General features: G+C 34.3%; 1 protein-coding gene across 8 annotated transcripts in view; it reads right to left on the reverse strand.

The window, feature by feature from the left end:
• tns1b (tensin 1b) overlaps positions 1-12,703 on the reverse strand; it is a 264,722-nt gene that overhangs the window by 209,368 nt on the left and 42,651 nt on the right. The window contains exon 1 of one of the 8 annotated variants that reach the window (XM_088604949.1): positions 3,297-3,407. The exons of the other annotated variants lie outside the window; for them this stretch is intronic. Coding sequence (XP_088461075.1) covers positions 3,297-3,392 — 96 coding nt within the window. The 5' untranslated portion in view covers positions 3,393-3,407. Of the gene's footprint in view, positions 1-3,296; positions 3,408-12,703 lie in introns of those variants that run through there. 8 annotated transcript variants of the gene reach the window in all.

Below are 12,703 nucleotides of genomic sequence, written 5' to 3' on the forward strand. Positions count from 1 at the left end.
ATTTAGTTTACAACCCATTAAAAATGTTTGAAGGGACTTGAGAAATAAAATGAAATTAAAAACAATCCTCAAAATATGGATTAAAAAGTTTAAAATAATGTTACTTCCATACAGCAAAAAAAAAACCACACCGTGTTATTCGGTACACTGTAGTATACTGTATATGACACTTGAAAGGAAAGAAAAAAAAACAGTTTAAAGTAATCCTTTACCTCTTAGCTGTCTCCAAAGTAAACCTCTTAATTTATGAGCCATGAGGACATTAGTTAAATGAGAAGAAAGTGCTTAGTCCTCTTCAATAATAAAAACAGAGGAGACCAGTGCTTCGCACTATTAAAGTGCCAATAGAGGGAGATTAATTCCACGGGAAAAAAAAGTGCTCACTAAGATCTCATTTAGCCACAGATCCCTCTCTGTGTAAAACAGCCAGCTTCTGGACAGAGTGCTTTCTTCCTTAATTAAGAATATCACGGGGGGCTGACTGGACACTTTCAGTGGACTAGCACAGCGACTAATGACTTTGCTCAATAGATACTCTTCTATTTGGCAAGAATCCCTGGGCTGCCCTTGAAGGGGGGGGGGTACAAAGGGAGACAAAAGCAAAGCAAATACCAAGACATTTTCTTATGAATCTCTCCGTCAGACTAGTCAATCCCTCTACCCACTTCTTTTAATTAAAATGGTTGCAGCCTCATTTTATGACTCCCAAAAATTCTTTACAAGTAAATAGCCCCTTCTCTGATCTTCAAGTAACAGTCCCTGTATTTCCAAGACTTATTTCTTCTATTGAGTCTAAATCATCCCTCAATCTGAGATCTTTTCTTCTTAGCACCCACTCATTTCTATTTTTTTGTATTCCTGATATTATTTTTTCATAGGAATGGAATACGAGCATACTGTACCTAGGGCCTTTTACAGAGGAAAGGTATTGTGAATTATCCAAAGAATGTGTTATACAAACTGATTTACACAAAATCATACTACGAGCATACTGTACCTAGGGCCTTTTACAGAGGAAAGGTATTGTGAATTATCCAAAGAATGTGTTATACAAACTGATTTACACAAAAAAAAAAATTCTAGCTTAGGTCAATACCTAACCTACATTCATAAAAATACAAATTCTTATTTTTAGATTATTATTAAATAACAGTTCACTGGCCAGCAGTGATACATTTGAGTAACAAAACACACTCAATGGGATATAAATCCCAATGTGGTGCACGCTCAGGACCATGTAATCAGATTACTGATTACAATCAGTACAATCCAGACCTTTACTTTAAATCTGATGTGCACTGTTTCTGTACAATGGAAAAGCTTACGCAATCCAAGACCAGCTTGTGTGCATGTGTATATAATTCAATGCTGCATTTTACACAATATGTCTTATACTCATCACAGAGAATACTTTTAGTAAAAACTGACTATTGTAGTTTTTGAACTGCTAAATTAAAAACCAAAGCACTTCTTAATATTTACAAGAAAGAGTGCTTCACTTTTTATTTATGCTCTGGGAAATAACAAAGATAATTTAGGTTAGGTCATAACTTTGACATTATAAAAACATTTTAAATCTTTTTGTTTCCATTAAAGTAGTGGAGATTGACATTCCCCTTGAAAGATAACAACATAGTAATCTGAAAAAGGACTCACTAAGCCATTATAAGATTTGAGTGTTTATCTTCTGGCACAGTTCATTTAATCTTTGATTCAAAATGTGAGTGAGGCCCCTGGAATGTAGGCATAAGGAGAGTATTCACCCCCAATGCTGCATTTTGATCTAAGGTGCTCCCCCACTTTCTAATGGATACCATCTCTCATAATAAACCCCAGCTGTGGAAACGGTAAAGCCCCTTTGCGTGTGAGCCTTTTAGAATTTACCACACTGCTTAGTTAACCAACACGTGATTCATATTCTGACATTGTTCAATGGAGGCTGTCCCACCTGCACCCTCTCAAGCTACAAATTAATACAGTGTGTGGGCACAGAGAGACTGAATTGGAATAGGTCAAAGCCCATGGGGACTTAACAGGGATAAATAGAAAAAAGCAAAAAAAGACAGTTGAGAGAGAGAATCTGTAGCACTGTTTGGCACAATGTGTTAAATTAACTTAAAAGCACATTTAAGAGACACGTCTGAACAATGTTTTCAACCACATATTTCTCCCCAGTGCTAATCTTCATAAAATGGAAAGATCTTTAACTACAGATAAAAGAAGATGGGGTAACTAATTAAACAGCAGTAACACATAAGAGTTCAGAATAATAGTATACCTGCATGGTGTTAGATACGTATAAATTATCTCAATTATGTTTAACATTAGCTGATTATTGTTAGGTGAAGTGTGACTACACAAAATGCATCTTCAATTCACAACACACCTGTACAGATCTGCAGAGGAGTGTAGAATATGCGGCCATATGTGACCTAGTAGCCTGCAAGCAGTGCCAGATGAATATCTTTAAAACAACTTAATTCTGTTTTGTATGTATTGTGTAGTACATAATAGAAAAATAAATCGAACAAACAAGCATTAAAACAAAGGACCATCAGAATTCAAGGGGATTCTTTTTAAAATTTCCAAATAGTCAATAAGGTATGGGGTAATTAAAAAGGAAAAACAAGTTAATCAGTCCAAAACTGTGTTTTTGCAATCATAATTTTCAAAGAAGCTTTACAGTATGCTACAGTACCTTTTAAGGAAAACAAGTTATTTGCAGCAACATGGTCCAGGAAATGAAAGATTCAAACTAATAATTTCCAATTATGTATCGGGTCAAATTTCATATATAAATTATCTTGATAGAATACACTTCCTAATATCACATAAACCATAATATTGGGAAAAGGCTAACTCCTCAGTCAAAAGGCTCTAATTTAAATTTATCTGCAGAAGTGATTGGGCCATGTTGTTATCCATATCGATTTAAACCAATATGTTGTCTTTCTTGAGTACCCCTATCAAGTCTCTGCACTTAGAATGTAACCAATATAACGACAAGACTGTGTAGGGATTCTAACTTTTAAAAATAATAGAGATGGTGCATTGTTAAGTCTGTGAAAAAAATGCTCTTGCCAAATGAAAACAGACTGTAACAATAATGTTGTTGGACACTGCATCAAAACAACATGAGCATACAGTACTTTTATTGTTGCTAAAGTGCTGCAAAATACACAAGGTGACCTCTTCTTCTAAAAGTCCCAGCTACACCCACACACCCTCGGGGCCACCCTTCAACTAAGAGCTGTCTCCCAAAGCTGGCAGAAGTACTGGTACAGAAACAGCCTCACCTTGTCCCTCCTGGTAACTCTCAGAGGAAAGAAGCACGAGAACAGGAACTTTCCCCAGCTGATTACCGTCGCCAAGCACCAGTTCAGACGGGCCATCCCGCCTTCCTTTCTTGCTGTCTTTCTTAATTCCCAGATATCCAGCCAGATGCTGGTGTCAGTACACCCTTACGTACAGTATGCACACACAATATCTCCAGAAGATGCATTTGAACCTAAACCCTGTGCTTACCCAGCACTCTTCACCCTAACTGTCATTTATCGACGATGCCAAAGTGCAAACCCACATTGCCAGAGACGAGCACATGCTAACCCTAGACTAGCAGCGACCATTCCTGTCATACATCATCCCCACTCAGGATACCTACATCTCTCTCTGGATGCTGCAGCACTTTCACTGAGAGGGAGGGGTAGGAGGAGGAGGCAGGGGACTGAGGAAAAGAGAAAGAAGGATAATCACAGGAAGACATGAAAACAGGAGTCTGGAAGGACAAGGATGAGCTCAAACTGAAAGGCAGAAGCTGAGACACAAAACAACAAATATACTGTAGAAACACTGATTGAGATGAGCTGATATGCAGTATGAACAGCATGCTGGGAAAGATTTCTGCTCATGCAAATTGGCAAATGCAATGTAACTCAGCTTTTCTTTTTGCTCATATTCTCCACTTCAGGAAAAGGGTGAGAACATTTCAACAAAACATTAAGGGTACAAAAAGCAGTTACCAGCATGAACTGCTATGATATTTGATAGTGTTATTATACATTGTTTAATTTAAATGACAGCACCTTTTATGAAAGTAATTAAAATAATACTGTAAATCATTTGATGTTGAATGTTTTCTTAAGAAATCACTGTACTTACAGAAAAACTAACACCTGTATTAAAAGAAACAATATGTTTGTGTATTTCAAAACTCGGTATGATGATAATGATAAAGATGAGATAAAATAACGTACTGTATAACAGGATTTTCCATGTAATGAGAACCAGAAACCATTAAATTTATGCCGTGGTACACTAAACAGTAAAATAAAGGACGACATGTCAGTGTGTTACAAATCAAATTACATTATTAATATAGAATTAAAATGTCTAATCAGATAATAGCTGAGTGACAATCGTGGACTACTAATCGTGGAGAACAAAGAATAGGTTTGGGAAGCACTGCTGTTTAGTATTATCAAGACACAGGTAAACAGGTATCTAAGAGAGACACAGCAAGATTCCTGCAATTCATAATCTAGAATTCAACTGCACATCAGTCCTTCCTCCCTCAAGGCCCATACCTCATTCTTAACTAAACTACCCATTAAGAATAATAGACTCTGCAATCACTAAAGACAGGTATTGACTAACAATATATACTTGCTTTCAATCTGAAAAAGTGATGCAAACTGGCTGAAATATAGCAAGCCCTGCAACGTAGAGCCATAGACAATAATGAACAACCATGCGATAAAAAAGACTTTGACAGATGAGAACATTGCATATACTGTAGGATGTCCACATGTTTTTTCAATCTGTTTTTCTATGGACAGTCAAGAATAGAATGGTGAAATAAAAACACTTAAACTCATTTATAAATTTAGACACTGTCACCCAATTAAATAGATTTATATGACCACAAGAAATGTAACCACTAAGAAGAAGAGAGAGAAAATGAATGATGAACCACTGGAACAATTTAACAATTATTCTAGTCCTAATAGTTCTCCAACAAACCAAGTCTTCTCTTCTTATATTTGCACTTTGTTATTTTAGTCTTAACTACCTTCATTAAAATTTACCATGGTAAATGTACCATTATCTTGGTTATTTTCACTATGGTTTTACTATACAATTGTATGGGGTATCCAAAATCATGTAAATAAATGCTAACACTGAGCACACAAAGATTGAGACTACTTGTATATACACATTAATGTTGGAAACAAAGGACACTAGCTCATGTTTGGTTATTTCCTTTCATTTCCATTGCTTTTCTGCAGTATTACACTAAGAGCTACGTTTTTCCTTCTAGGTGAAAAATGTTGAAAAGGTCTTTCAGATTTGAAAGGCATGAACTGCTGTGCCTTTTTAACACTTATAGGCTTAACTTTTAAGCCTAGAAATAATATCTACTGTACACCAGACCACTATTTCCTGCTATCCAAACAATGTTTTTTACAGCTGAGGTACAACAGCTTTAAGGTTAATAATCCGTACATAAGGTATTTGTTCATCTGCCATGCTCTACTTCATTAATCAAATCCTTGTAACAGTAAATGTTGCATGTATTAGTTTCGTATTACAGCAAAGTGGGTATCACTTTACTATTGGGCTGTAAAACATCAAACAGCTGCTATTTAGGAACACTAATCTTCTCTGAATAAAGGGTCTACTGGTGCTAAATAAAATGAACCACATAAGCATTAACATTAAACACATGGATAAACAGTAAATACAGTACATATAAAAATACATCTACTGTATATAATATAATATTAACATACATTTCACTTTTTGTATGTATATAATGTACAGTATGGCAAACTGGTCTTGTATGGAAAACTGTATTGGCAGCATACAGTATGCATGTATAGATGTGTCTTTTTGTCATTTTTTATTTAAGCAGTAAAGATTAGATTAAAGTCTGATAAGTGATGATGATATATGAGTTTATTTTAAAATGTTATTTTAAAATATTATTTTTGGACACTTAAGCAACCCCATGTTTCTTTCAATTTCTCAGTGCAATTTGTATTGTATTATTCTAATGGGCCCTGTTAAAATATAATTGTATTTCATATTTTGTATAACATCAAATAAATCACCCCAAAAAGTAGTACTTCTATTCGGACCAGCTGTCCTGGCCCAACACACTGTGCCTAACACATTACTCTACAGTATATCCCTAGTTACATTTATAAGTGCTTTAGCAAAATATTAGATAAAGACAATTGCTTACTTTCTAAATTTCCAAGTATTGCATCTTTAAGAGTCAAAAATAGTTTCTCACAAGACAACAATATAAATATTCTGATATACACCCTTGTAATCAGAGAGAACAGTAAATTAGTATGATCACAGTTCCATTACCAGTAAATTGTTTTATCAAGGTAATGTTTAATTTTCATTCATCATGAGAATTGTTGCATGGTTATTACACACAATACCATGAAGATTATCACTTCCACACTCTCAGCGTTTGGAAGTACAAGCAGTACTGAAGTTGAAGAAACTCAATTGTTTCTAACTTCAGGTGTCATACAGAAATACAACTGATGTGCTATTGTTCTCATATTGTTCTGTTTATTCAACCTACAGTACATAGAAAACCAGAATGTTTTCACTGCTATTATTCCACTGGAATAATAATTCCTATCAAATTTCCTTTCAGCCTCTGATCCCCTTACTGGCCAACTGGGGGCATTAATAATACCTGTAAGAAAAAAACACTCCTACTTGGTACAGACATCCAGTATCTTTAATCCCACTGCCATATATGTGTGTGCATTTATTCCTATTAAAATTCTTTTTTTTTTTTAAGATTTCAGAAGTGTTTCAATAACACATCTCTTGGCTACTAAACACTGAGATTATCATCTTTTCTTGCTAAATGGTTTCTCTGGTTTGCCCTATGTGGATATAAATCTACTGGATGTTCATTCTTCATATGAAGTAACCTTCATAACTTTCATAACAATAAAGGGGACTGTATTCATCAACTTTCCATTATGAAAAACAATCCCTCAGGATTTTGTGTTTGCTTTATCAGGAGGAAATGAACAGTCAAGTCCAAACCAAAAGATGACCTCTGGATGGGCGTATTCCCTGTCATCCTGTCTGAAACAATACCGAATACTGTACAGTAAGTGTTGATAATAGAAGTAAACGCATGATAATTATGCCTGCATTTTATTCACTGCTAAGACTCAATAGAAGGAACAGTAAGAAAATGATATAGTACAGTACATGATACATAATACAATATGCACTGGATACAGAAATTATAGACTAAGTCAAAATATTATACCAACTTCTGACTAAGGGGAAATATGACATATTGCAGGGTCAAACTGATTTATATACGGCATGCACACAAACTGGAACAGGTACTGTATGTTAGTTACTAAATGTCAACATAAGTTTAATTTTAGAGCCAAACTTTCCTTGGCATTTTATGTTTTTATAGTAGTACATTTTAAAACCTAGTCTGCTTTTTAATATCACAGTATATTTTAACTACAATAAATTTATTTCAGTGCATGCAACATATGAACGTTGCCCATAGTAACTTATTCTTTTTCCTACCAGAACCATGATGAAAATCAGATGAGGCTTCTCCTGGTGAAACAAAATTAAAAGGCCATTCTTTTTAGCTTCCCAGGCAATGTAAGTCTTCCTTAAATGTCTGTGAATTACATCTTTAATGTGAATGATAAACGACCCCACAGTGAGCTCATTTTCTCATATTTAAGCTTACAGTTTAACAAAGGTGATTAGTTGCTTGTCCCTAATTATAACATGCAGTACATTCAACCCCTGTTTTTCAGCATAGATGTACATCATAGAGACCTCATACAGACTGCAAATACAAAATAAAATTGTATAACATTGAAGTATGGTAATTATATTATTCTTAAATGCAGTTTATAAACTGACCGTGACAAATCTTGTTTTTAGGAACAGAAAGTTCTATGACAAAATAAACAGATGAAGAGAAACATATGACATATCAAAATATGTTCCAGGAGTGACATTCCTAAACAGCCAGAATATATTGATGAGAACTAAAGTGAATTGAATACAACAAATCTCATATTCAACTGTATAAATTGGTAATAGTACAAAGAAAATTATTTATCTTAACAACGATGTAAACTTGTCACAGTACGAACACAAAACTGTGAAGTTACAGCATTCTAATTTGTACTGGGTATTTTCAAAATAGGTTATGCCAATTTCTATGTTTGTTATGGTATATTTATACAGTACCTTTATGTTAATCTAATAATTTTCAAAACAATAAGATTGGCCATTATTATTCATCAGTGAAATGCTTAATGAAAGCAACTGTTATTATTAATCTTAAATTAGTTTCATTCACACCTCTGACAGAGTTTGCTAGTATCCTTTCTCTGTAATAATTAAAGAGGATTCAGGGCTCATCTTGTAAATATGACTTGTACTGTATATTAACTCATACGATATGAAGTTGTGGTCAAATTACAATTTATAACACAGGTAGGAGAAATTGATAACACTGATGTTAACACTATAAGAATAACTAAGAACATACATTTATATTAATAATCTGTTCCATCTGTTATGGTTTCACAAATTACACTGGAAAATCCACATACAGTATGTTAAGAAATATATCTCTTTGAAATAATATTTCCACAACCTCTTCTTCTAAAGCATTATTTCTTATTTTGGATCATGCTACAAGTAGGTCTTGTAATGTTCAAAATGTAAAAACTACTGCACTGTATATTTAGATGACTTTTCTCAATAATTAATTAAATTCTTTAAAGTGAAAAATGCTTTCACCTAATTGATTTAAAATTCCATTAGGAGATTGAGCTACTGTATCTAGGGTATAAGCAGAGCACACATGAGCCTCATTTAAGTAAAAATTCTTTATATTAGGCCAAAAACTGTCTTCCTTCATCATGAGAAGAAGTAAACTATACATAAAACTTTAGAATTATGATATTTATCAACATGGATCTTGGTGACATGTCTTAATTTGTGGGTGCCTCAGAAATAAAAATTATCTGTTTCTTATCACGTATCTAGAGGTGCAGACACGTGTTAGTTTGGAAGTGATGGTAAGAACATTCTTACTTTGGAGTGATGCTAAAGAGTTCAAATACAGGAGCTTTATTTGATAGGTTTGAAAGCAATCTCAAGTGAATCTGGTGGGAATCATCTCATATAAAGATCTTACAGACATTGTCCTGTAGCCAAACAGAAGATGGAGAAACAAGAGCAGTATCCAAGAGGAGAAAGCTGTTGCAGGTACTGTAAGTATGAGGAAGGGGTTGGGAAGTGACAGATGACAAATGGTGCATGTGAGTAGAAGCGGGCGAGACAGAGCCCCTTGTGATTAAACCCCTAGAGAAATCTAACTAATCTCCCCCAGTTAGCTGCTACTCTCCAGAAAAAGGTGAAGACAATACTAAGAAAACACTCTTTTGATTTAAGAAGGAAAATCAATCTTAATTAAATAACCTTGCGGTCTTTTTGGAACACCGTTACAATATTGTTGATGAATTGACATAACGGTCTATGTAAACATTTAATGAAATTAAGTCCCCAAAGTATTTCTTCCATGTAAAACTATTAAAAAAACACATATGTTTATCAAAAAAACAATATTGGTGGGTTTTTTTATAAAAATGATTTTAACCATTATCAGCACAAAAAAATTCAAAATACAAGCATACATTCTCCATCCTGAGAGAAATTGTTTCACTCTTACAGTATTAAAGTACTACAATGATTTTCCAAAAATGCTGAAACAATGACGTGCTGCAATCGGCATCTGCTTAAAATAATTTGTTTTAATGCAATAAAATAAAAAATGTCTCCCTTTCCCTGAGAACGTCAGTGCAAGTAGAGAGGTCATTTGAGTTTCTCTGGGTCCTTAGCCAAAACTAGAAACCTGGGGAACTAGACAAAACACAAAGAGGTATTACGATCAATAAGAATAGTTAATGTAAGAAACAACATGTATTGACTTTTGGAGGAGTACAGATTAAGACTTGGGTGAGTCTGGGACATACCATCAACAGGCATAAACTACTATAGTTTAGCTCCTTTTTCTATTTCCAAAATCAAATTTAATAATAAGAAAAAAAGGGAAAGGGGAGGGTGGAGGATTAACAGAAGAGACTTGTTGGGAGCTGAATGATGCAATAATTGGCCATCTTTTGTTCCTAAATTGAAGATTTCTGTGGTGTTGTTGAAAGGCTGGGACAATGGGACTGCAGCCGACAAAGCCAAAGAATATTCATTCCATTTCCTACCCTTAAGGATTCTGGCTGCTGGAAGCTTATCAAAAACACATAAAGTCTTTTTTTCTCTCAAGCCACAAAAGGACCTGCTGCCCTCCACCTAAAGGCAATGAATTAAAACTGAGTCATGAATTGGGTTTCAAGGGGGCTGACAAAAACAGCAGCAAAGGAATGTGACATCAGTCTTTCCACTGGTGTCAAAACCAAGCACTCACTCTACTATTTCACTGCATCCTGTGCACAGGACAATACAATTACCTTGAAGAAGTAAAATGAGTACAATTAGAATAAAATCAGGAGTAGGACGGCTTAAGGAAGAGTGGTGGAATAGTGCTATATACAGTTTTGGCCTAAACACTTCAGTTTTTGCAATTTAGGAAAAATATTCAGACTTGTCTGCTGCATTAAAAAAATCTTTTTTTAAGCTGTTCTAAAGTTCAGTATTACTCTTGTCTGTGGCTTTTTCTTAGTTCCACCAAAGTAAGAGTCCAATAAACATAAATTACTCCTCCACTTACAATATGTTATAGAGGCAACAGAAAAACAGTCTTCATGATGTTTTGAATCGTCAATATTCCTTAATGATGCTCATAGTTTTAAAAGACCTTAAAAGAAGTGATAACATTGTTTCAATTTTTTAATGTTCAGATTACTTCAGAGGTTTACTGACCATCATTTTACTTTATTTTTCAACATAATTAACATTCACATTGTCTCCCTAATTTTGTTTTTTTTATTGTGGCACAACAAACTGACAGTGCTCCATGGGACCAAATACATGCAGTAACTTACTCTTAAATGTGTATTTGCAGTTTAGTGAATGAAAATGAAACCAAATCACACAGAGAAACAAATGTTCTTTGTAAAAAAGTAGTGATTGAATGGAATTTACTGCATGTGGACAAGCTTTGCATGCCAGCCATTCAGCAAAAGTCATTGTTCCATGTATTTAAAGACACCCATGATTACAACCTTTTGGAAATAAGAGATGTGGTGACAGCTCCAATTTCTTCATTAATGCAATCACTGTAAACGGTCCCCTGAAGTATTGCTCAGTCAGTAAAGATAGGAAGGTAATGCTTGTCAAGACATAAAAAGTATGGGAGACAGAATGTTTCCATAATACACTGTGACAAAAAAAAATACTATAATTCTAAAATTAAAATGCAGCTACATACAGTAAAGACTTTTTTTAAAAGCACAGATTATAGATTCAACATATTTTTGTCATTGTTCAAACAAGATTCTGACAACATCACCCCTCTAATAAATGCTTAATATCCTAAAAGGCAGTGTTTAGACTAAGTTTAAAACAGTGGCAGTCATTTGTGGGATTCAAAATGAGTCATGAATGACCAGATTGCTACAAAACACTATTCATATACACCGTAATATGCCAGTCTGATGAAAGTATTAAAGCAAGTCTTAATGCAGAACAGAGAGAGAATAATAACCAAAGGTGTGCTGTTTATTCACAAAAACAAATCAAAGCACAAGCCCCATGTTGTGCACTATCACACAACCTTGGTGATTGGTGAATACAAGATTCGAAAATTTGGTGATTTAAACATTTTAAGTCTCAGCTTGTGTTATGAGCCTTTCAGGTGAAAACCTGAGAGCTGTCCATCAAGGTCTAACTAGGGAGTTAATCATCTACTGTGTGACTGTGCTCATATTGTCAATTTGACAAAGAAACATATCATATACTGTATTAGTCAATATTGACAAATAATAGAATAGTCCTTGTTACGAATCAGTTTCTGCCAAAATATAATTATTTTTATAAATTATAATAATTATTATATTAATTAATTTCAATGTTAAAAAGAGTAGCTCTTATTCTGGACAAATAATGAAAGATAAAGTGTTCTCTAGCCACTTGAACCAAGATTGTTAAATTTAAATATAAATATAACGTTACAACACTTTTATTCAGAATGGAGGACTGCAAGCCTTACCCTAACATCACAAATGGACAAGTTCCTAAGACAGTCTTATGCTGAAGGAAGTGAATGAGTCAAGGTGGAGGTGAAGACAAGGAAAACGCAGCTAATGCTTACTTCTAAACAGTATAACACTGGCTCAAAGCTTAGCACCTTCTTTTTTGAGGATAAATTACTGGGATCAAATTTAATTATAATAATTTAGAAATGATTAAGGCAAGGAGAAAATAAGAGGGAGGCCAAATTAAAAAAAAACAGCACTACTGTCATCTACTTCAGCCTTCAGCCATCCCCATTTGCTTTATTACTTTGCTGATAAAGTAATATTGTTTCTCTGCCACAAAAGTTCTCACAAGGTCACCAGTAGCCTGCATTCATCTTAAAAGGTGTTTATCAGAAACGTACGATCTCTCTCTTTGTGACAACCAGGAAAAAAGGTGTACATGTTATGATATCTAC

The sequence above is a fragment of the Lepisosteus platostomus genome, chromosome 14 (genome assembly GCF_059453375.1).
Source record: "Lepisosteus platostomus isolate fLepPlt1 chromosome 14, fLepPlt1.hap1, whole genome shotgun sequence".
Classification (NCBI taxonomy): Eukaryota; Metazoa; Chordata; class Actinopteri; order Semionotiformes; family Lepisosteidae; genus Lepisosteus; species Lepisosteus platostomus.